Genomic DNA, 23,910 nt, shown 5'->3' with positions numbered 1-23,910 from the left:
TTTTTTTTTTTTTTTTTTTTTTTTTTTTTTTTTTTGATGGTGGTATCTCATTGTAGTTTTTGATTTTCATTTCCCTGATTAGTAACATTGAACATTTTGTCACAAATCTGTTGGCCAGTTTTATGTCTTCTTTTGAAAAATGTCTGTTGGGTCTTTTTCTGGTTTTGGAGTCAGGGTAATACTTGCTTTCATGAATGACTTTGGGAGTCATTTCATTGCATTAAAGTTTTTTTTTTTTTTTTTTTTGGTGCTGGGGATCGAACTTGGGTCCTTGTGCTTGCGAGGCAGGCCACCAAACCGCTGAGCTAAATCCCCAGCCGCCGTTAAAGTTTTGAGGAATATTGGTGTTAGATATTCTGTAAAGTACTTGTAGGCTTTAGCAGTGAATTTATTGGGACCTGGGTTTTTCTTTGTTGTTTTTAAATTACTTCTTCAATTTCTTTGACACTGCATTATTCAAGATTCTTACATCTTAAACTTGGTTCAGCTTTTGGTAATTACATTACCCAGTTGTGGTATTCTTTTACAGCAGCAGAAAGCAGACTCAAAACATTTATCTGTCTTTCCTTTTGTTTCCTGTGTTTTGGGAGTCATATCCGAGAAACCATTGCCCAGACCAATATCAAAAGTTTTTTCACTATTGTAGCTCTGTAAGTTCAGGTCTTAATCCGTTTTAAGTTTATTTTTGTATATGGTGTGAGGTAAAGATCTGATTACATTTTTCTACATGTCGATATACACTTTTCTTAGTAGGTATTGAAGGGACTGTGCTTTCCTTACTGTTGTGTTCATGGTACTTTTGCCAAAGTTCAGTTGATCATAAAAGCATGGATTTATTTCTGGACTTTGTATTCTGTTCCACTGGTATATACTGTCTGTTTTTATGCTGATGCCATGCTGGGTTTGTTTTTTTGTTTGTTTGTTTGGGGTTTTTTTTTTTTTTTGGTATGGTTTGGTTTCAAAAGGTTCAGATGCCTTTTTTTTCTTTTAAAAGCTTCAGAAGCATGTTTTGTTCTTTTTTTAAGCAAAATGTTTATTGGTACATTTTAGATATACATAATGTTGTACATGTATATATCTTGCTTTTTTTCCCATGCCCCCTACTCCCTTTGACCCCTTTTCCACTCTATTTTAAAAAGCTTTGTTTCTATTTTTTGTTCTGTTTTCTTTTTTTTTTCTTGTCCCTTCTTTCCTTTCCCCTTCCCCTGCTCTCGCTCCTCTTCTCATTTGAATGTTTTCTTCCCGTTTCCCAATATTTATTGCACATTTTAGTCTTGATTTCCATTTTTGCTTTCTCACACCAGGAAAACAATGTGGTATTTAAATATGTGTGTCCAATCTATTTTACTTAAGAGTATGGTCTCAACCTAGAAGAGCAAAAGCAATTCTAGGCAACAGAGACATGACAGAGGGTATCACAATCCCCAGTTTGAACCTATACTACAAAGCCACTGTGATAAAAACAGCATGGTACTGGCGAAGAAACAGACCCAAGGAACAGGGGAATAGATTAGAAGATGCAGAAACAACTCCAGACATACTCAACGACCTCATCTTTGACAAAGAAGCCAACCATCCTCATTGGAGGAAAGATAAACCTCTTTAATAAATGGAGTTGGGCTGGGCATGGTGGTGCACTCCCAGCACTTGGGAGGTTGAGGCAGGAGGATGGCTGTGAGTTTGAGACCAGCCTGGGCTATATAGTGAGTTCCAGGTCAGTCTCAACTACATAGACCCTGTCTCAACCACCCCTTCGCCAAATAAATAGATAAAAATAAATGGTGTTGGAAAAACTAGATTTCAGCCTGCTAAAGATCACAACTAAGACCCCTATCTTTTACCTTGCACTAAACTAAAATTGAAGTGGATTAAAGATCTAAGTATTAAAACAGAAACACTAAACTTGCTGGAAGATAAATAGCTAGAACTCTCAAAGACATTGGCACAGGAAAAGACTATGAACAAAACCTCAATAGCACAGAAACTAGCACAAAAAATCAACAACTGGGATCTCATCTTATTAAAAAGCTACTGCACTGCAAGAGAAACGACCAACAGAGCTGAGAGACAGCCTACAATGTGGGAAAAAATTTTTATCAGCTGTTCCTCAACAAAGGACTACTGTCTAGAATATATAAAGAACTTAAAAAAATCAGTCCCCCCAAATATAAAGACCTGATTCAAAAATGGACATCTGAAATGAACAGACATTTCTCAGACAAGTAAAAGCAAATAAACATAAAAAAATGTTCAACACCACTGGTCATTCTAGAGATGAAGATGAAAACAATGCTGAGATTCCACCTCACCCGAAGACATCAACCAATAGCAAATGACAACGGGGAGGTGGGGAGAAAGGAACCCTTCTCCATTGTTGGTGGAAGTGCACACTGGTGCAACCAGTATGGAAATCAATATGGGGATACCTCAAAAAACTAGGATTAGAGGTCACATTTGACCCAGCTTTTCCTCTGCTGGCTATCTTCCCAAATGAATTAAAAGAATCATACCACAGTGTTATATGCCCACCCATGTTTATAGTGGCACAGTTTGTAATAGGTAAAACTAGGAAACAGCCCATCAACTGGAGACTGTATAAAGAAGAAGTGGTTTTTCTATAAAATGGAGTACTACTCAGCCATAAAGAAGGAGAAACTAGAAACATAGCTAAATGGATGCACTTTGAGGCTATACTCTTAAGTGAAATAAATAGGACACACTTGTATAAGTGCTGAATAGTTTCTCTTGTGAAAAAACAAAGTGTAAATAAGGATCAAATTGTATAATAATATGAAAAAGGAAGAAAAGGTCTAAAGTAGTAGGGAAAGATAGAGGGATAGGGGAAAGGAAAGAAGGGAAAAGAAAAAATATGAGAAAAGGAAAAAAGGGAAACAAAATCTTTGTAAATAGGGAAGGGTGAAGGGGTTGAATGGAGGGCAGGGGAATGGGGAAAAATAAGAACCAAGATATATCATGTAAAGGTACAAGATCCCAATAATGAATATAACTATTGTATACCTAAAACGTACCAATAAACTTAATGAAAAAAAAGCCAGTGTGATCTCAAGGTGCATTCATTTAGCTAGAAATGTCTCAAGCTCATCCTTCTTTATGGCATAGTATTACTCCATTGTATTAAGAAAAAAACTACATCTTCTTTATCCATTCATTGATTGATGGGCATTTGGATTGTTTCCAAGATTTAGCTGTTACAGACTGTGCCACTATAAATGTAGGTGTGCATATGATTCTTTTAATTCTTTTGGGAACATACCAAGAAGGGGAATGAATAGCTGAGTCAAATGGAACCTCTAGTTTTAGTTTTTTGAGGACTCTCCATGCTGATTTCTATAGTGGTTGCACAGTCTACACTCCCACCAACAGTGGAGAAGTGTTCCTTTTTCCCCATATCCCCTCCAGCATTTGTTATTTATTGGTCAATTTCTTGGTAACAGCCATTCTTTCTAGAGTGAGATGGAATCTCAGCATTGTTTTAATTTGCATCTCTTAAATGACCAGTGATGTTGAACACTTTTTCATATATTTATTTGCTGTTTCTACTTCTTCATCTAAGAAGTATTCAATTTTACATGCTCATTTTTGGATTGTGTCTTTAAATTTTGGGAGGTCTGATTTTTTTTCTTTTAGTTCTTTATATATTCTAGATAGTAATCCTTTGTCTGAGGAACAGCTGCCAAAAATTTTTTCCCACACTGGGTTGTCTCTTCACTCTGTTGGTGGTTTCTTTTGCTGTACAAAAGATTTTTAATAAGAGGAGATCCCAGTTGTTGATTCTTTGTGATATTTCCTGTGTGATCAGGATTTTGTTCAGTCTTTGCCTACACCAAGGTCTTCAAGAATTCTGTTCTATCTCCCAGCAGATTTAGTGTTTCTGTTTTAATATTTAGATCTTTTATCTATTTTGATTTTAGTTTAGTGCATGGTGAAAAATATGTTTCTAGTTTTAATCTTTAGCTTGTGGACAGCCAGTTTTTCAGCACCATTAATTAAAGAGGCTATCTTCCTTCCAGTGAAGGTGTTTGGCTCCTTTGTTAAAGCTAAAGTGGCTGAGTATGTCTGGAGTTATTTCTGCAATCTCTACCTGTTCTGTTTATTCTCAGGTCTGGTTTTTGTTTTACCAGTACCATGCTGTTTTTTATCATAGTAGCTTTATAGTATAATTTCAGTTCAGGGATTGTGACGTCCCTGCCTTGCCTTTGTTGCCCAGAATTGCTTTTGCTAATTCTAGGTCTCTTCTGGCTCTAAATGAATTTTAAGATTGTTTTCTCTAATTCTGTGAGATATGCTCTTGGAATTTTGATCACATTTGTATTAAATCAGTATAATAATTTTTACTATATTTGGCCAAAGTATGGCGATTTTCACTATATTTGTTCTTCCTACCCAGGAACAAAGGATATCTTTCCATTTCCTGATATCCTCTTCAGTCTTCTTTATCAAAGTATGGTAGTTTTCAATGTAGAGGTCTTTTACTTCTTTTGTTAGATTGATTTCTAGGTATCTCATTTTTTGGATGCTATTGTGAAAGGTGGTGTTTCTCTGTTTTCTCTCTCAGTGAGTTTGTTATTTGAGTACAGGAGTGCTATTGATTTTTTAATGTTGACTTAGTATCCACCTATGCTACTGAATTTGGTTATTAAATCTAGAAGTCTTTTGGTGGAGTTTTTGGGGTCTTCTATGTAGAGTGTCATGTCATCTACAATTAATGATAACTTTTTCTTTTCCTATCCTTATTCCTTTTATTTATTTTTTTTCTTTTGTCTAATTGCTCTGGCTAATGTTTTCAGAACTGTATTGAATAAGAGTGGTGACAGTGGACATCCTTATTTGGTTCCTGATTTTAGAATGAGAGCTTTCAGTTTGTCCATTTAGTATGATGTTGGCTGTTGGTTTGTCATAGATGGCCTTTATCAGATTGAGATAAGGACCATCTATTCCAACTTTCTGTAGGGTTTTTATTATGAATGGGTGTTGGACCTTGTCAAACACTTTTTCTGCATCTATTGACATGATCATATGTTTTTTTCCTCTTGCTTCTGTTACTATAGTGTATTACATTTATTGATGCGCATATGTTATACCATCCCTGCATCCCTGGGATGATGCCTACGTGGTCATGGTGTATAACCTTCTTGATGATTTGCTGCATTCTGTTCACCATTATTTGAGGAGTTTTGCACTTGTGTTCATTAGGGAGATTGGCCTGTAGTTCTCTTTTTTAGTTGGATTCTACTCTGGCTTTGGTATCAGAGTATTGATTGCTTTCAGGAATGAGTTTGGGAGTATTGCTTCCCTTTTAATTTATTAAAGAGTTTGAGAAATAGTAGCATTAGTCTTCTCGAAAGTTCTTGTAGAATTCAGCAGTGAATCCATCAGGGCCTGGGCTGTTTTTGTGGTAGATTTTTAATTACATCTTCAATTTAATTGACTGATACTGGTTTATTTAGAATTTTTATAACTTCCTAATTTAGCTTTGGTAATTCCTATGTATCCAGGAATCTGTCCATTTTTCTGTGTTTTCCATCTTATTAGAATATTGATTCTCAGAGTAGGTATTGATGATCTTCTGGATTTCTGCAGGATCTATTGTGATTTTACCCTTTCATTCCTAATTGCATGGATTTGAATGTTTCCTTCCCTTTTTTTAATAAGGTGATGCCATACTGTTTTGATTACTTAGCTTTGTGGTATATTTTGAAAACAAGTAGTATAATGCCTTTGTCTTTTTACTCAACATTACCTTGGCTTTGGGGTCTTTTTCTGGTTCCTTATGAATTTAGGATAGGTTCTTCTATATTGTAGAAAATGCCCTTGGAGTTTGTTGTTGTTGTTGTTATTATTTTGGGTACTAGGGATCAAACTCAGGACCTTGTGCTTGCAAGGCAGGTGTGATGCTACTGAGCTGTGTCCCCAGCCCGCTGTTGGAATGTTGATAAGGATAACATTGAATCTGAAGATCACCTTTGAATAGTCTGGACATTTAACAATATCTTCTAGTCCATGAAGCTTTTGTTTTTATGTGGATTGTCTTGTTTCTTTCATCAGTGTTTTATAATTTTCAGTGTGTATATCTTCTACCTTCTTTTGCTAATTTATTTGTAAATTATTTACATATGTATTTATGTATATTTTTGGTTATGGAGATTAACTCAGGGCCTCACATGTGCAAAGCATACATTCTACCACTGAGTTACACTATAGCTCCTATTTTCACTTTTTAGATGCTATTGTAAAATTATTTGTCTGTCTTTTTTTGTTGTTGTTTTTTGAGATGGGGCTTCACTGGTCTCAAACTTGTGGACTCAAGGTATCGTCCTGCCTCAGCCTCCCAAGTAGCTGGAACTACAGACAGGTGATTTATTTTCTTGATTTCTTTTTCGGATAGTTCGTTGTTAGTATATACAAATGCTACTGATTTTCATAATAATTTCTTATTTTTTCCTTCTACTGACTTTAAGCTTTTTTTTTTTCCCCTGGTTTCTTTTTTTGGTACCAGGGATTGAACTCGGGACCTTTCGCTTGCGAGACAGGCAGCAGAACCACTGAGTTAAATCTCTGGCCCCTTTTCTCTTATTTCTTGAGGTGTAAAGTTAGGTTATTTATTTGAGGACTTTTTTCCTTAACATAGATATTTATTGCCATAAACCCCTTTTATCATTGCTTTTACTGTATTCCATAAATTTGAGTATATTGTTTCCATTTTTATTTGTCTTAAGGTGATTTCTGATTCTTCTTTGACCCACTGGTTATTTGGTAGTGTATTATTTAATTTCCACATATTTTCTGGACATGGTGGCACACACCTGTAATCCCAGCATTTGGAAGGCTGAGGCAGGAGGATTGCAGTGAGTTCAAGGCCAACCTGGGCTACATAGTGAGTTTAACTTTGTTTCTTTTTCTTTTTCTTTTTTTTTTTTTGTAAGGATGAGTGATTGTATGTGGGGATTTGAAATTTTGTGTGCAAAAAAATAAAACAAAGTAATCCCTGTCACTACTTTACCTAATTAAATCACTTGTTATCAGTTTCTTATTGTTTCTAAGGTTAAATTCAGGGTCCTGAACATGACCCACCAGACCCTGAGTGATCTGGCCCTGTCTGCCTCTCCAGCCTTTCTTCAGTGGTTTCTGGGTTCTAGTCACAGTGGCCCTTTTTCTTTTTGTTTTTTGTTCCCCCTGGCCAGAAAATCCCTCACCTGTTTTCTTTTGCCTCTTTTCATTATATCAGAGCTCAGGTGTCACTTCTTTAGGGGAACTTTCCTTGGCCTGACCTGAAGGCTCAGGCAGGACCTTCATGCGTTCTCATAGGGCAAGGATACTGCTGTTCCACATGGTTGTCACACTAACAATCATACGTTTTTGGTAGGATGGTTTAATATGTCCCATTAGATCATAAGACCCACAAGGGTGGGACAATGTCTGTTCCTCAGGACATAGTGCAGTAGTTGGCAAATAATAGACATTCATCATACTGTCATCCCTCAGTAGCTGGGAGATTGGTCCCAGGACTCCTGAAGGTGCCAGAGTCCTCAGTGGCTCAGATTTCTATAAAATGGCATAGTGTCTCCATATAACCTCTGCAGTTTTGTATACTTTTAAATCATCTCTAGATAACTTTATAATACCTAATATAATGTAAATAGTTGTTATACTATGTATTACCTTAAGAATAATGAGTAGGGAAAACTACATGCCCAGTACGGAAATCATTTTTTTTCTGAATATTTTTTATATGATTGGTTGAATCTCCAGAAGGGTTAAGTTGTATATTTAAATGTATTAGTTAACCATATATTTAAATGAATGAACATTTTATTGAGTGATTATAAAATATCATATTCTCACTGTCATTCCCAGTATTTACCTCCTTTAACTCTTTGGGCTTCCTCACAAGTTAACATTTAAAAAGAGTTTATGGTTATAAATGCTAAAAATTCTGCACTATGCCAGGCTGCATTCTGTTCATGTTCCCTTAGCTTATAGGCTGTGGACTTTCACCCTCTGACTTTGTCCTGAGACAACTAGTTTCCGACCTCGCTTGGGTTTACTTTTTCCTTGGCTTTCTGTCCTCACAGGTGGTTTGACTCAGGACCTGAAAGCTGCCTTCAGCTGCTTTCTGATGGCTTGTGAGAAGCCTGGCAAGAAGTCTGTGGAAGCCTGTCATAATGTCGGTCTCCTGACACACAATGGAGAGGTTAACGAGGATGGCCAGCCTGACCTGGGGAGGGCCAGGGACTACTACACAAGGGCTTGTGATGGTGGCTTTGCTCCCAGCTGCTTCAATCTCAGTACCATGTTCCTGCAGGGTGCTCCTGGCGTCCCCAAGGACATGGCCCTGGCTTGTAAATACTCGATGAAAGCCTGTGACCTGGGCCATATCTGGGCCTGTGCCAATGCCAGTCGCATGTACAAGCTGGGGGATGGTGTTGATAAGGACGAGGCAAAGGCTGAGGTGCTAAAAAATCGGGCCCGGCAGTTGCACAAAGAACAGCAGAAAACTGTTCAGCCCTTAACATTTGGGTGATGTGGCTTACCCTCCTCCCCGGGCAGCAGTTTGAGGCTGGCACCTCCTGTTTGAGACCTGATGCAGCCCTTGACAGATAACCTCTTGGAGCAGGAGAACTTGGGTCTTGATTTCAGCAGTGCTGGTTACATAGATCCGTTTATTCTAGAGTGTCACCTACTGGGCTGTGGCCTGCAATGTGTATTTCAGTCAATAATCCTTTATCTGTTTAAATTCTATGAAGAAAAACCACATTTATGGAGTCAATTTTTAAACTTGCACCTTTGTCAAAAGTAGTAGGAAACTAGAGAGCAATAGAAATTTGGGTAGTGAGGAGACAAATAGCAGAAAATTGGAAAAATTAGCTGCCAAAAGCCCTGAAGGAATCAGACATCGTATTTATTATTAGTATTATTTGAGCTGGAAGGTTTGAAAATCAGGAAGTAACTTGCTTTACGTAATATAAGTTTTAAGGAGCTAAGAACAGTTAAATAGTCACGACTACCACCCTCTGATTTATGTAATCATTGGTGTGGGCTTTCTTTTTTCATCTTCCTATAAATTCATAGAGATCAGGAGGGATGTATAAAGGTTAAAGGTGGATATACCTCAGGGTTGCTGAAGAAGATGAAACATAAGCTGGCCTCCTTCTAGAGGCTATCACAGCTAAACTTAGCATCTGGGCCGTGTGTGGTGGCACACACCTGTAATCCTAGCACTTAGAGGCTGAGGTAGGAGGATTGCCATGTCTTCGAGGCCAGCCTAGGATACATTATGAGTTCAAGGCCAGCCTGGACTACATAATGAGACCTTATCTTAAAAAAATAATAATAGGGGAAGTGGGAAGGAGAGGGGAAAAGAAATAAGGGAAAAGAAGAAGTGAAAAAATGGAAACAAAGTCTTTGAAAATAGGGAAGAGTGAAGGGGATGAAGAGAGGTCAGGGGTATGGGGAAAAAACAAGAACTAAGATGCATCATGTAAAGGTACAAGATCCCAAGGATAAATGTAACTGTATTGTTTTAAATGTACCAATAAACTTAATGGAAAATAAACAAACAAATAAAAGCAGAAAACAATTAGCATCTCCAGAGCATTCACCTGGCACTGGTCCTCATGCTGAGGAAACATTCCCAGAACAACTCCAGCTAGGAATTTGTAAAGAGATTTTGTGACGTATTTTGCCCACTGGAACTTTTTTTTTTTTTTTTTTTAGCTATTCCTATGAATAAACCATTTTGATTGGTTTGTAGTTTGTTTCATTAGTGCTCTCTCCAGATTCTAAATAAGGTAGAGTATGTTCTTTGCGGTGTTTTGCCTTTTCTTGTAGGAATATTTGCTGTTTCTATTATGTCCTAACTTGTCACCAGGGGGCAAGCTTGTCATTTTCCTACTGATAATAGGACCAATAAATGTGTCACTACCTACACTTGTCAGCTTTCAACTTTGCAGCTAGTTGTCCTAGAAGGAAGCGCCTTGAGAAGGTTTGCAAACACAGCCATCCAGCTTCTCAAGTTGGTAGAAGACAGGAACTTTCCCAAGTGTAGGTGTCACTGGTCTGGGTTCTGTTTCCCAAACTTAACCTGCCCCGCTGTAGCAGGCTTGCTGGCTCCTGTCTCAGAAAAAGAATTCAGGATATGCCAGACAAATGAATAGGGTTTATTAGGCAAACGCAGAGAGTACAGTATGCACTGAGCAAAAGTATTATAGAGCAAAAGCAGAAAGCAGGCTTTATTCTAAAGCAAAAGCAAACAGCCCTCAGGTTGTTGAACCTGGGAGAGGGAGGACCTGAATAGGTTGCCAAAGGGACTCCCAGTTTAGGGTTTTTATATTTAAAAAAATGACTATATTGCTGAAATTACATGCATAAACACAGTAAAGGTATTCTTTAGAGGGGCATGAATATCTTGTTTCTGGGTAAGAAAATCCTACCAATCCAATGAGGCCTTTGTTGCACCTCCAGTTGCCTTGGCTTTGGTTATCGATGTATCCTTCACCAAGCCTTTCTGACTCCCTCTTCAGCTTGGCCTTTTCCTAGCTGCCTGTAACTCCCTTTGCCGGAACTCCGCTTGTCCTCAGCACATACACAACTGATTGTTTAGATTTCTGTTGGGAGCCTCTTGTTAGGTCAGGAAATGCTACCTAGACCTTAGAGAACAGAACTTAACCCCAGCCACACCTGCAGAAGTCAGAGTTCTTATGGTTCATTCTCCCCAAGTCTGTCTTTTTCTCCTGTTAACATTGGAGCTGTTAGTGTCTCACTATGTAGTTGAGACTGACCTGGAACTCACTGTGTAGCCCAGGCTGATCTCAAACTCACAGCGATCCTCCTGCCTCAGCCTCCCAGTGCTGGGATTAGAGGTGTATGCCACCATGCCCGGCGATATCTTACTTTCTTAATTGAGTCAATATATGACCTTGGGTAACTTCAGCTGTGTCCTGGAAGTTGTAGTCTTACCAAATACAATTGTTATAATTTCCTGGAACTCACTGTGTAGCCCAGGCTGATCTCAAACTCACAGCGATCCTCCTGCCTCAGCCTCCCAGTGCTGGGATTAGAGGTGTATGCCACCATGCCCGGCGATATCTTACTTTCTTAATTGAGTCAATATATGACCTTGGGTAACTTCAGCTGTGTCCTGGAAGTTGTAGTCTTACCAAATACAATTGTTATAATTTCCTTGTCTCCTTTTATTTCTTATGTCCTACTTGGTAGTGAAAGGTTTTGGTTGAGACCATCCTGGGCTACATAGTTCCAGGTCAGTCTCAACTACATAGTGAGACCCTGTCTCAGAAAACCAAAATAAACAAGTAAAATGTAAACTACCTTTTTGTGTGCTTTCAACTCTGTAGGCCAAAAAACAGGAAACAATGCTTAAATTTACAAATTATGCAGGAATTGTAAATGAAAACCACAGTGAACTCTTAAAACTCAACCATAAGAAAACAAACAGCTTGATTTAAAGTAGGCCAAAGACCTTAGTAGATACCTCACCAATGAAGGTGTACAAGGAGCAGAGCACTTGCCTAGCACGCAGCAGGCCTCAAGTTCCCTCAGTACTCCAAAAAAAGAGGTGAGGAGCATGAAAAGATACCCCGTCAGGAAAATGGAAATAAAAAAAAAAAAAATGAGACCACTAGACGGTTCCTAGAATTGTCAAAATCCAGAACACTGAGCAACATCAAATGCAGGTGGTGATGTGGAGTGACAGGAACTCTCATTGCTCGTGAGAATGCAAGATGGGGCTGCCACGGCAGTGGAAGACAATTTAGCATAGCTTCTCACAAAACTTAAGCATATTCTTAATCTGTTCCTGCCATCTCCTTGGTATTTACCCAAAGGAATGCAAAATGTCCACAGGCAAATTAGTACACGAACATTTAGAGCCATTTGAGAATTGCCAGAACTTGGAAGCAACCAAGATGTTCTTGAGTAGATGGAAGGGTAAAGTGTGGTACATGCAGACGATGAACTATTCAGTACTAAAAAGAAATGAGCCTTGAAAAGACGAGCATGTTACCAAGTGAAAGGAGTCATTCTGAAAATGTGTTACTCTACATGAATCCAACTGTAAGACACGCATCTGTTCTGAAAAAGCAAAACTACGGAGACAAAACATCGGGGAGTAGGAGGTGGGATGCGGCCTACTGGTTAAGCACTTGCCTAGTACCCATTAGTCCATGGATTTGATCCCCAGCACCACAAATAAAAAAGCACAGATAAAGGATTAGGTGGGAAGAAAGGATGAAGTGAGCACAGGTTTTTAGGGTCGAAAAGCTACTGTGTATGGGGCTGTAACGATGGGTGGATGCCACACATTTGTCCAAACCTCTAAAATACGTAACAGCAAGAAGGACCCCTGATGTTCATGGACTTAGGGTTGTAAGCATGTGTCAGTACGACACAGGAATGGTATAGGAGATGAAATAGGACCTCCAAATGATACTAGGAAAATGCAATTCCCAACCCGTTAGACATCCGATACACCAAGTTCATGTCTAAAATCGAAGAATGAATTCTAGGAACAATGGAGGTTAAGAGTAGAAAATATTTATTTAAAGTATAGCTCTTGAGAGGCAGGGTTCTGAATGGGTAGCCAAGGATCCCACTTTACAGGGAAGTTTTTTGTTTTGGTACCAGGGATCGAACTCAGGACCTTGTGCTTGCAGGGCAAGTGGCAGCACCACTGAGCTAAATCCCCAGCCCTATGGGGAAGTTTTACAGAGCAAAACCATGTGGGTACACATGGGTTAAAGCTATGATCAGCCAATAAGGTCACAAGTATGGTCTCTTAGGTAACAGTGGTCCAGTGGTGACACAAGTCGTGCAATAAGTGTGCGTGGAAAACACAAAGGCTTCCTAGGAAATGATGGGTCTGGAGGTGTTGGTCACCCACCAGGGTGACTGATGACTTTCTGGGCTTCATTAGCCTGACTGTTAACTGCTTTTCTTGTCCTTTGGGAAAGTATGCAGGCTTGGTCATTTCATCCTCCTCTTTTTTGCGAGGGGGTACCGGGGATGGAACTTGGGTCCTTGCACTTGCGAGGCAGGCAGCAGAACCACTGAGCTAAATCCCCGGCCCCTTCATCCTCATTTTAAGGCCTGGTCTCTAATGGATGCATCTCAGGCCGTGGTTGTAATGTGTTTGACCTTTGTCCTGTCTCAAGGGCCTAGCCCTATCTGACTGCCTGTAATATTTCTACCTAATTTAGCTGTCTATAATAAGTATAGGTTCATCAGTTATAACAACTGTTGATAATGAGGCCATTCATATGTGGGAGCAGGATTTCCATGTTTGGGAAATCTGCCTTCTGGTCAAATTAGCTATGAATTTTAAACTGCTCTTAAAAAAATAAAATAATTAAAAAAAACAAAATCATAATGAAATACTGCCTCACACCCATTGAGATCTGCTATTTAAAAAGATAAAAGAGGCCAGGAATTTAGCTCAGCGTTTTGGTGGCCTGCCTCACAAGCGCAAGGACCCGAGTTCAATCCCTGGTACCAAACAAACAAAAAAAGGATTGCCGGGCGTGGTGGTGCACACCTGTAATCCCAGCACTCGGAAGGAGGCTGAGTCACGAGGATTGCTGGGAGTTTGAGACCAGCCTGAGCTACATAGTGAGTTCCAGGTCAGTCCCAACTACATAGTGAGACCCTGTCTCAAAAAAAAAGTAAATAAAATAAAAAAGGATGTAGAGAAATTGGAATCCTCATGGATTGTTGTTGGAGATGTAAAATAATGCAGCTGCAATGGAAAATAATATAGTGGTTCCTCAAAAAATTAGAATTGCTGGTGTATGATCCAGCATTTCCACATTTAGGTATATATCTGAAAGAATCGAGGGCCGAGTCTCCAAGATATTTGTACACTCAGATTCATAGCAACATTAAGACGGAAGTAACCCAAATAACCACTGCAGAGACCTGCGTAAACAAAATGTAGTATGGACATAGCATGTTATACAGCCATAAAAAGGAAGGAAAATCTGATATGTACTACAACATGGATGGGCCTTGAGGACATTATGCTAAGTGAAATAAGCCAGTCACAAAAAGACACACTGTATATGCAGTATCTGAATACATGTGTGAGTACTGTGAACCCTAGACTGGTAATTGCTAGGGGCTGAGACATGGAGTTTATGGGGAATTGTTAGTTCCGAGTTTCACATTTGTAAGGTGAAAAATTCTGGAGATTGGTGGCACAACAATGTAAAAATACTTAAAACTGCTGAGCTGTGCCTTTAAGAATGGTTGAAATGGTAAGTTCTGAGTGTCTTTTACTATTATTTTTTTAAATGTAACATTTGAAGTTTTTGAAAAGTAGCATGTTCTCGTGAAATGTAATTTGGAACATAGAAGGTACCATTACCCGTAGCTAGCTTCATTGCCTATAGACATTTTTTGTCACAATTTTGTTTGTTTTATTGTACTGGTATTGAACTCAGGGGTGAGCTACCGCTGATATATCCCACCCCCCCAACCCTTTATTTACTTTAAGACAGGGTCTTCCTAAGATGCCCAGGCTTGTCTCAAATTTGTAGTCCTCCTGCCTCAGCCTCCTGAGTAACTGGAATTACAGGTGTGTGCCACCATGCCCAGTTAATGTTTTTTAAATCACATTTAATTAGATGGGATTTTTGATTTTGAAGAATTGGTATACTTTAAAAAAAAACAAAAACAAAAAACAAAAAAACAAAGCCAGGCGTGGTGGTGCACATCTGTAATCCCAGTACTTGGAGGCTGAGGCAGGAGGATCGCTGTGAGTTCGAGACCAGACTGGGCTACATAGTGAATTCCAGGTCAGTCTCAACTACATAGTGAGACCCTGTCTCAAAAAAACAAAAACAAAAAAAAAAAAATAAGAGAGAATTGGTATACTTGGTTGTTGGATGACAGATGTGCTGAGTTTTGTCTCTCTCTCTTTTTTTTTTTTTATAGATGAATTCCTGCCAAGGACCTCCAGTACCTGCCTTCCAAAGTCACACACTGAAAAGGGGCTGTGAACAATGGAAGAAGCACTATCTGTCAAAATGTTATTTCACACAAGTTACTAAAATGCATGGAATAATTATTTCCCATGTAGAGGGGTCCAAGGCCATTTCATCTCTCGGCTGGGGGGAGGCAGTGGGTTGGTAAGAGCCAGCATGGTTGAGTTACTCACTTTTGTGCAACCTGTGAAGTATGGCTTGCAAAGAGCTTTTCAGACTCGGGTCATAGCCAGCAGTATCATCACTGTGCCTTCTGGCCCACAGGCATTTCAGTTAGCATTAATAACTACTTCCTACTTTTGCCTTCTAGGCCTCACTTAGAGGAAATTCAGAGAGGGCCTGGTGATGTAATGGGGGAGAAGACTCATAATTGACTAATGGCTTCTGTTCTCTCTAAAACCTGAGAGTGCAGTGAGGGAGGGAAGAGGGACTAGGTTTCTATCTTGCAGGAAATGCAGAGTTCTGAACAAGAAAATGAGATGATCATCCAGTGCAGAAAACAAGGCAAGGAGACCCATCAGGACACTGCTGCAGAACGTGGAGCTGAGATGTGGGGTGGGCTGAGCAACATCCGCAGGAAGAGGGGATGGGATGAGAGATGAGGCAGCTACACGAGCAGAATTTAGCCATTTAGAAGGCGGGGAAGAGTTGAGTCAAGCAGGAGATTAAACAAAAAACCTAGCTTTTGGCGTAGCCACTGGGTGGAAAGGAGGAGCCATTCATACTGATTTGGAGCTTGTAGAATGGGGATGGGCACAAGATGAGTTGTGTGGTGATTTTTAAAAACTTAGAAATTGCAGTTTTGTTTTACAGAATTGCTTAAAAATTTTTATAAAGAGCTACATTGCAGAGGAAAATGCCTAAATTCAGTTCCTCAAAGGCAGACTAAACATCTGTGTTTAGGGCCTTGCCAAAGAATGAAGAGAATATAGATTTATAATTAACCATATAATCCCATTGGGAAGAAAAATCAAATATCTTTGGCTTCCTAGCATTCATTTTGCAGTTTAGGTTTCTTTTCTTTTGAATTCTACATTAGAGTTAGTGGTGGTTGGGTGGCGCCAGATTCTCCAGTTCTTAGGTCTAAAGGTCATAACCTGGGTTCCATCCTTTGTTTTTCATTTTGTTGGCTGTGCAATCTTGGGTGAGTTACCCAGCCTTCTGTACGTGGGTTTTGTCATTTCTCAGATGGTCATAACAAAGGCTTCTTCTTTGTTTTTTTTTTTTTTTTTTTTTTTTTTTTTTGTTTTGTTTTTTTTGGTTTTTGAGACAGGGTCTCACTATGTAGTTGAGACTGACCTGGAACTCACTATGTAAGCCAGGCTGGTCTTGAACTCACGATCCTCCTGCCTCAGCCTCCCGAGTGCTGGGATTACAGGCGTGTGCCACCAAATCTGGCCATTAGAGGCTTCTAATAGGTCCTAAGGAAGAGTAAATAGTGTCTCATCACTGAAAGATAGATTTTTGTGGACCCAGTTTTACAGTTAGGACCTTATTTTCTCTTCAGTGGCATTGTTAGCTTTGCCCCCTGCCCTTAATGTCCAGGGCAATAATGGAGTGGTTCTCTAGGGGTATTGATGACACAAAACAGCTGCAGGAGGCAGGCCTAGGGCAGGAGAGGTGGGGCCCACCCTTAACTCCTTTCTCTGCTGCCTGAGGGCAGTCACTGACAAGACCTGCACCTGCTGGGGGCCCAGAATGGAAACTATTCCCAGCTGGTGTCCCTTCCTGGGCTTGTGGAATGGTGACTGCATGGCAGTTTATAAATCAGCCCTCCTCACTGACTAAAGGGGAAGGTCCAAAATTCTTTGCCCAACCTATAAGCCTGCCCCTTCCTGCCTCCAATTAGCCCCCTCTTCTTCCTAACTTGATTTTTTGTGTCAGAGAACTGACTGTAGTCTCTGTACCACCACCACCACCACCAAGAACAACAAGATCTTCAACACATACACAGATTATTGGTGGTGATGGATATGTTGATTGATTTGGCTGTGGCAATCGGTATATGATGTATATGTGTATCAGATCACACTGTAAATCTTAAATATCTTCCTGCAGTATGGGGATTGAACCCGGGGCACACTACCACTGAGGTGCATCCCCCTCCTCCACTGTTACTACTGGATCTCTTAGTGAACTGCATTCCAGCCCTTTTTTATTTTTTTTGAGAAAGGATCTGATAATTACCCAGACTGGCCTTGAATTTAACAGTCTTCCTATCCTCAACCTCTGGAGTAGCTGGGATTATAGGTGTGTGCTTCTGTGTCTGGTTTGAATATACATCCTTTTAATTTACCAATTAAGTATTAAGAAAGAAATAGAAAAAGTAACAACAAAAACGCCCAGGCTGTTTCTTGCTGCCACACTTTTGCTGCCTCTCATTTCACTCCCTGGCAACCCCATTTTCCCTTTTGATTCCGTCTTGTAAGACTCCAGAAGCCTTAGCTCGGGCCCCGTGCTGTGATCGAGGTTTTCCCTGTCCACGGTACCCCAAGCTTCCATCCCTCACCACACTGATTGTGCTGCGTATCTGTGGTCTCTGCTCCTGAGAGGTTCTGGGGAACCAGGGCTTGGTCTGCTCTCTCTACCAGTAGTGTCCACAGGGAGGCTGGGCCATCCGAGGCTGCTTGCTGAAATGAACAGCACAGGGGGCACCTCAGCAGCCTCCACCCACCCTGGTCAGGCCCACTCTCACACCTAACAAGTGGTACAGTTTGCGGGGCTTTTCTCTCTGAAACTCCTTAGCAAGAAAAACTGTCTGCACAGGAAGCTGGCATGGCTTAGGCCCATGATGGATTAGTATTCTTAGGTTCTGTTCTTTTAAAACAAAGTTTTAAAATAATGATGGGAAAGGACCCAAGACTGCCACCCTGGCATCCTAAAGCAGATGCCCAATGACTCAGTGCCAACAAACCAATATTAATGTCCTCGTGGCTAAAAAATCACAAGTTCAAGTGGGCCACATCTTTCTTGGAGTACTAATATTTCTTGGACAAACAAGAATAACCAGTCATCATAAGTCATCCTATGTTTGTCTCTCTGATTTTCTATGAGGCCTAAAGGACAGGGAGTTCTCTGAACCCCTTCTAGACTTTCCTGTCCCCTTATAGCAGTGTTGACTACTCCTCAATCTCCCCGGCACCTGTCTAAATCCATCTCAACCAACTCAATGAACTCTGTATTTGAAATAAGCAAACCCCTGGAGACTCTTATGCATACTAAAGTGGGCGTCTAACTCAAGTGGTACAAAGTTCCTATTCCTTAGCTTGGCAGCATCACCTCTAGTCTGGGCTTCACAGCTTCAGCCTTTTACAAGGCAGTTTCACTGAAACATCCCGTCTTCTCACCTTCCTTGGAACAGGCCGAGCCAGCTCCTAATGGTCCTAACTCAGCCCAGATGTCACCTTCTCCAGGAAGCCTTCCTGGCCTCCCCCAGGTCTGTGGTTCTCAGCCAGCCCTTGTGCTTCTTACTCTTCTTTCAACCTTGTTTGGGATAGGTGAGCCTTAAGAGCATAGATTATGCCTGACCCTTTTCTATTCCCAGTGACGAACTCAGGACCCAGCACAGATAGGGAATGTAACATTTATTGAAGGAAAGGGACAGGAAGGCAACTCTAGGGGACCACTCCTATCTTCTGGCAGATACACAGAGTGTTGAAAAAGCATCTTGGAGAAGGATCTAGATCTAAATCATCAACCATATATAAGTGTGTTATATTACCTCCCTGTATCTTACTTCCCTCGCCTCTGGGCAAATGTAAGGGTTAAAAGATGGAATGAGACAAAGTAGGTGAGGGTCCAGCTCCATGCCTGGCATGTTCTGATTGCGTACTGAATCGCTGAGGACTGTCTTCTGGATGTGGAACTAAGTTTGTCCTGTATGGCCCCAGAGAGGCTCTGGGAGCTGCCAAAGCCAGAGCTCAGTTCATAAAAGCCTTAGAAGAAGGAAGAACTTTCTATTTGACACAATGAGAAAGGAAGGAGATAAACTTCCTATCGGGGATCTGCAATTCAAGGGCTGGTGCAGGGGTGATAGTTCCACCCGAGGGTTAGGAGCATGTGTGCAAAATCTGAAATGAACAGCATTTGAAGATGGGAGCTGGACAAAACATTCCCAGTCCATGCCTGTTAGGCATCTTTGCCTTACTTCAGTAAAATACCAGAGGCAGCTAACCTTAGAAGAAGAAAAGTTCCACTCACAGTTCTGGAGGTTCAGCATCTACACAGTGTGGAGCAGGCTCTGTGGTGAGGGCTGCCCCTTAGCCACATGGTTTCGTGGTACAGATACCAGTGGTGAGAGTGAACAGGTGATTGAATCTCAAGCCAGGAGCAGAAAGGATGGAAGGAGCCAGGCTTGCTGCTTTTGTAACAACCCTCTCTTGAGAATTACCAAGGGGTTGCACAAGAGCTACCTCATCTCCCCGCAATGACGGAAGGCCCCAGTTCTTAAAGGTTTTACCACCTCCCAATAGCGCCGCCCCAGGGACCAAGCCTTTAGCACAAGAACCTGTGTGGGGGACAGAATCAAACCATGTCCCGACCATAGCAGTGCCCTTTATGATTCATCATGCGTTCAACCAACAGTGAGAGCCTTGCTAGGTTGTACAGCGGGGACAGAGATGCATCTGACAAAATCTCTGTCTTTAAGGAATTCATAGACTAGTGATTCATTGAGCAGCTGCTAGGTGCCAGATTCTGTAATCCCCTCAGCAACTCTCTAAGGAAGATTGCATTATCACTAGTTTGCAGCCAAAGTAGACGAGGCTCATCCAGACAAAGTGGCTGGTAGAAGGACACACAGACTGAGTGAATAAAGATTAGAATTGAGTCCTGTTTCTTTCCACTATTTAATGCCACCTCACGTGTGCAGATGTTAGAAAACTCTGCAGACTCAGGGAGATGCTCAAACAGCAAGCACCTCTGGGCACCAAATAGAAGCTGATGACCACGAGTGAAAAGGCAGAGGTCAGCTGCAGGAGGATGTGGCCTCCTGCAGCACACTCTGTGCCCCGGAGCTCTCCTGCCTGGGCCCGGTGGAGAGCCCAGGAGAACATGCTGAGGTCAGACCTTGCTGCTCACAAGACCAACTGAGCTGCCTGGGGCAGAGCTCTCTGAGGGAATATGAAACCAGGCTGGGTTCCATCAACTCCAAGAATAGCAGTTGACCCTACTCACCCCCTAGTCAATAGCCTCCGATCAGGTTCCAGGAGGCCCGAGTAGACCGCAGACATCAGTGGCAGCAAGCTTTGACCTTGACACTGTTCTGGGGTGGTGCAACAGTGACATTTAATAACTGCCCACGGTATGCAGGCTACCTCCAGGAGGAGAGGTTATCGTGTGAGAGGGGCCTAGGAAATACTAAGCTCATTTTGCAGATGAGGAAATTAGAGCTCAGAGAATTTGCCTAATGTCACAATGAGTATGTGGCAGGGCTGGATTTGAGCCTAAGCTGCTTCTCACAGTGACCTTCATTCTATGAGGAGGGAAGACTACTGTACTCTCTAAACCTCGGAAGAGTCCTAGGCAGAGAAGACGAATTCCACCAGATTCCAAAGAGCTGTTACTCCTTCAGCATGTGGCCCAGGATCTTAGAAACACAAGATTTCAGGGGAGGTGGAAGCCCTGGAGAGAATCTCCCTCCATTCGAGCCTATCTACTCAGCTGTAAAATGGGGTTCACACACCCACATGGCGGATAGCCTAAGCAGAGAATACGGAGTCAGGAAGATGTGGATTAGAATACTCCCTTTGACATCTTCTGCCTACAAAACCTTGGACAAACGTCTTTGTCTAAGATACAACTTAAAAAAATAATTTATTTTGGCTCACATCTTTAGTCCACAGTCAGCTGGCTCAAGGGAAAGAAAGGCACGTTAAAAGGGTCTAGCAGAGGAAAGCCACTTACCCTATGGGAGCCAGGAAATAGAGAGAGAAAGGGGGAGCCAGGGAGGGAGGTCCACCCTTTCAGGTCACCCAGTGATCCACGGCTTCCAACCAGACCTCACAATGCTGAGTCTAGATTGAGGTAGAGTCTCAGCATTGTTTTAATTTGCATCCCTCAAATGACCATTGATGTTGCATATTTTTTCATATATTTATTTTCTGTTTCTACTTGTTCATCTGAGAAGTGTATTCATCTCAGATGCCTGTTTTTGGATTGAGTTTTTTTATTTGATTTTTTTGAGTTCTTACATATTCTCGATAGTAGTTTTTTTTCTGAGGAACAGCTGGCAAATTTTTTTTCCAACAGTGAGAGTTATGTGATATTTGTTGATTTCTTTGTGATCCCCAATCGGGATTTTGTTCATAAAGTCTTTGGCAACACTAATGTCTTGAGAGTTCTCCTTATTCTGTCTTCCAGCAGGTTGTTTCTGTTTTAATATTTTGATTTTAATTTAGTATATGATATATTTTGATTTTAATTTAGTATATGATGAAAGATATGGGTCTAGTTTTAATCTTCAGCTAGTGGAAAGCCAATTTTTCCAGCACCATTTATTAAAGAGGCTATCTTTCTTCCAGTAAAGGTGTTTGGCTCATAAGGTGACTAGGTTTGGAGTTGTTCCTGCATCTTCTAATCTGTTCCATCGATCTTCGGGTCTGTATTTTGCCAGTACCATGCTGTTTTATCCCAGTAGCTTTGTAGTATAATTTCAAGTCAGGGATTGTGATGTCTCTGCCTTGCCTTTGTTGCCTAGAATTGCCTTTATTATTCTAGGTCTTTTCTGGCTCCAAATAAATTTTAGGATTGTTTTCTCTAATTCTGTGAGATAAACTCTTGGGATTTTGATAGGGGTTGGATTAAATCTGTATAACAATTTTGGAAGTATGGACATTTTCACTATTTTGGTTCTACCTACCCAAGAACAAGGGAACTCTTTCCATTTTTTAATATCCTCTTTGATTTCCCTTTTTCAGAGAATGGTAGTTTTCCATGTAGAGGTCTTTCATTTCCTTCATTAGATTGATTCCTAGGTATTTCATTTTGAGGGGATGCTATTGTGAAAGGTGTTGTTTTCCTAATTTCTCTCAGTGAGTTTGTTATTTGAGTACAGGAGTGCTATTGATTTCTTAGTGTTGACTTTGTATCCACCTATACTGAATTTGGTTATTAAATCTAGAAGTCTTTTGGTGGAGCTTTTGGGGTCTTCTGTGTACAGTATCAAGTCATCTGCAAATAATGATAACTTCTTTTCCTATCCTTATTCCTTTTATTTATTTTTCTCTTGTCTAATTGCTCTGGCTAATGTTTTCAGAACTGTATTGAATAAGAGTGGTGACAGTGGACCTCCTTGTCTGGTTCCTGATTTTAGAGTGAGAGATTTCTGTTTGTCCATTTAGTAAGATAGTGGCTGTTGGTTTGTCATAGATGGCCTTTATCAGATTGAGATAAGGACCATCTATTCCAATTTTCTGTAGGGTTGTTATTATAAGTGAGTGTTGGGCCTTGTCAAACAATTTTTCTGCATCTATATAGATGACCATATGATTTTTGTCCTTGGCTCTGTTAATATGGCTTGTTACATTGTTTCATCTGCATATGTTGAACCATTCTTGCATCCCTGGGATGAATGCTACTTGGTAATGGTATAACCTTCTTGATGATTTGCAGCATTCTGTTTGTCGGTATCTTATTGAGGATTTTTTGCATCTATGTTCATTAGGGATATTGGCCTGTAGTTCTCTTTTTAGGTTGGATCCTTCTATGGCTTTGGGCAATGTTTGCTTCCAGGAATGAATTTGGGAGTATTGCTTCCCTTTCAATTTCATTTAAAGAGTTTGAGAAGTAGCAGCATTAGGTCTTCTCGAAATTACCTGTAGAACTCAGCAGTGATTCCATCAGGGCCTGGGCTTTTCTTTGTTGGTAGGTTTCTAATTACGTCTTCAGTTTTGTTGGCTTATTTTGGTTTATTTAGAATTTTTACATCTTCTTGGCTTAGCTTTGGTTATTCCTATGTAACCAGGAATCTGTCTATTTCTTCTGTTTTTCATCGTATTAGAATATATGTTCTCTTGGGAGGCTGAGGCAGGAGGATCGCTGTGAGTTGGAGACCAGACTGAGCTACATAGTGAGTTCCAGGTCAGTCTCAACTACATAGTGAGACCATCTCAAAAAAACAAAAAACAATACAAAACAAAAAAAGAATATATGTTCTCAAAGTAGGTATTGATGATCTTCTGGATCTCTGCAGAATCTATTATGAGTTCAGCTTTTTCATTCCTAATTGCATGGAGTTGAGTCTCTTCTTTCTTTTTGATAAGATTGGCTAAGGTTTGTCAATTTTATTTAATCTTTCAAAGAACCAACTCTTCGACTTATTGATTGTATGTTTCCTTAGCTTCTTAATTTCTGCTCTGATCTTTATAATTTCCTCCATCATATAAGTTTTGGGCTTGAATTACTCTTCTTTTTTTTTAGAAGTTTGACGTTCAACATTAGATTTATTTGAGCTTGCTCCATTTTTGTGAAATGGAAATTCACTGCTGTAAATTTCCCTCCTAAGACAGCTTTCATTTCACCCCATAAGTTCTGGTATGTTACATTGACATTATTGTTTAATTGTAGAAACTGTCTAATTTCTTCTCTCTCTCTCTCTCTCTCTATTTATTTATTTATTTATTGATTGATTTTTTTTTGTGTGTGTGGTACCAGAGGTTGAACTCAGGTCCTTGTGCTTTCAAGGCAGGTAGCAGAACCACTGAGCTCAATCCCTGGCCCCCCTAATTTCTTCAATTTCATCTATGACCCATTGGTTGTTCAGGTGGGTGTTATTTATTTTCTGTGTGTTTATTATGTTCTTGTGGATTCTTTTGTCATTTGTTTCTAATTTCATTGAACTATGGTCTGATAATATGTATTGGATAATTTCAATTCTTTTACATTTACTTAAGCATGT

General features: G+C 40.4%; 1 protein-coding gene across 1 annotated transcript in view; it reads left to right on the top strand.

Moving 5' to 3' along the window:
• LOC104852569 (cytochrome c oxidase assembly factor 7) overlaps positions 1-8,764 on the top strand; it is a 12,204-nt gene extending 3,440 nt beyond the window's left edge. The window contains exon 3 of the mRNA XM_010610339.2: positions 8,094-8,764. Coding sequence (XP_010608641.1) covers positions 8,094-8,542 — 449 coding nt within the window. The 3' untranslated portion in view covers positions 8,543-8,764. The remainder of the gene's footprint in view (positions 1-8,093) is intronic.
• The last annotated feature ends 15,146 nt before the right edge of the window (positions 8,765-23,910 follow it).

Source organism: Fukomys damarensis, unplaced genomic scaffold (assembly GCF_012274545.1).
Source record: "Fukomys damarensis isolate Sample0158 unplaced genomic scaffold, DMR_v1.0_HiC HiC_scaffold_23, whole genome shotgun sequence".
Classification (NCBI taxonomy): Eukaryota; Metazoa; Chordata; class Mammalia; order Rodentia; family Bathyergidae; genus Fukomys; species Fukomys damarensis.
The sequence above is the reverse complement of the archived record's forward strand: the minus strand, read 5'-3'. Positions and strand labels throughout refer to the sequence as shown.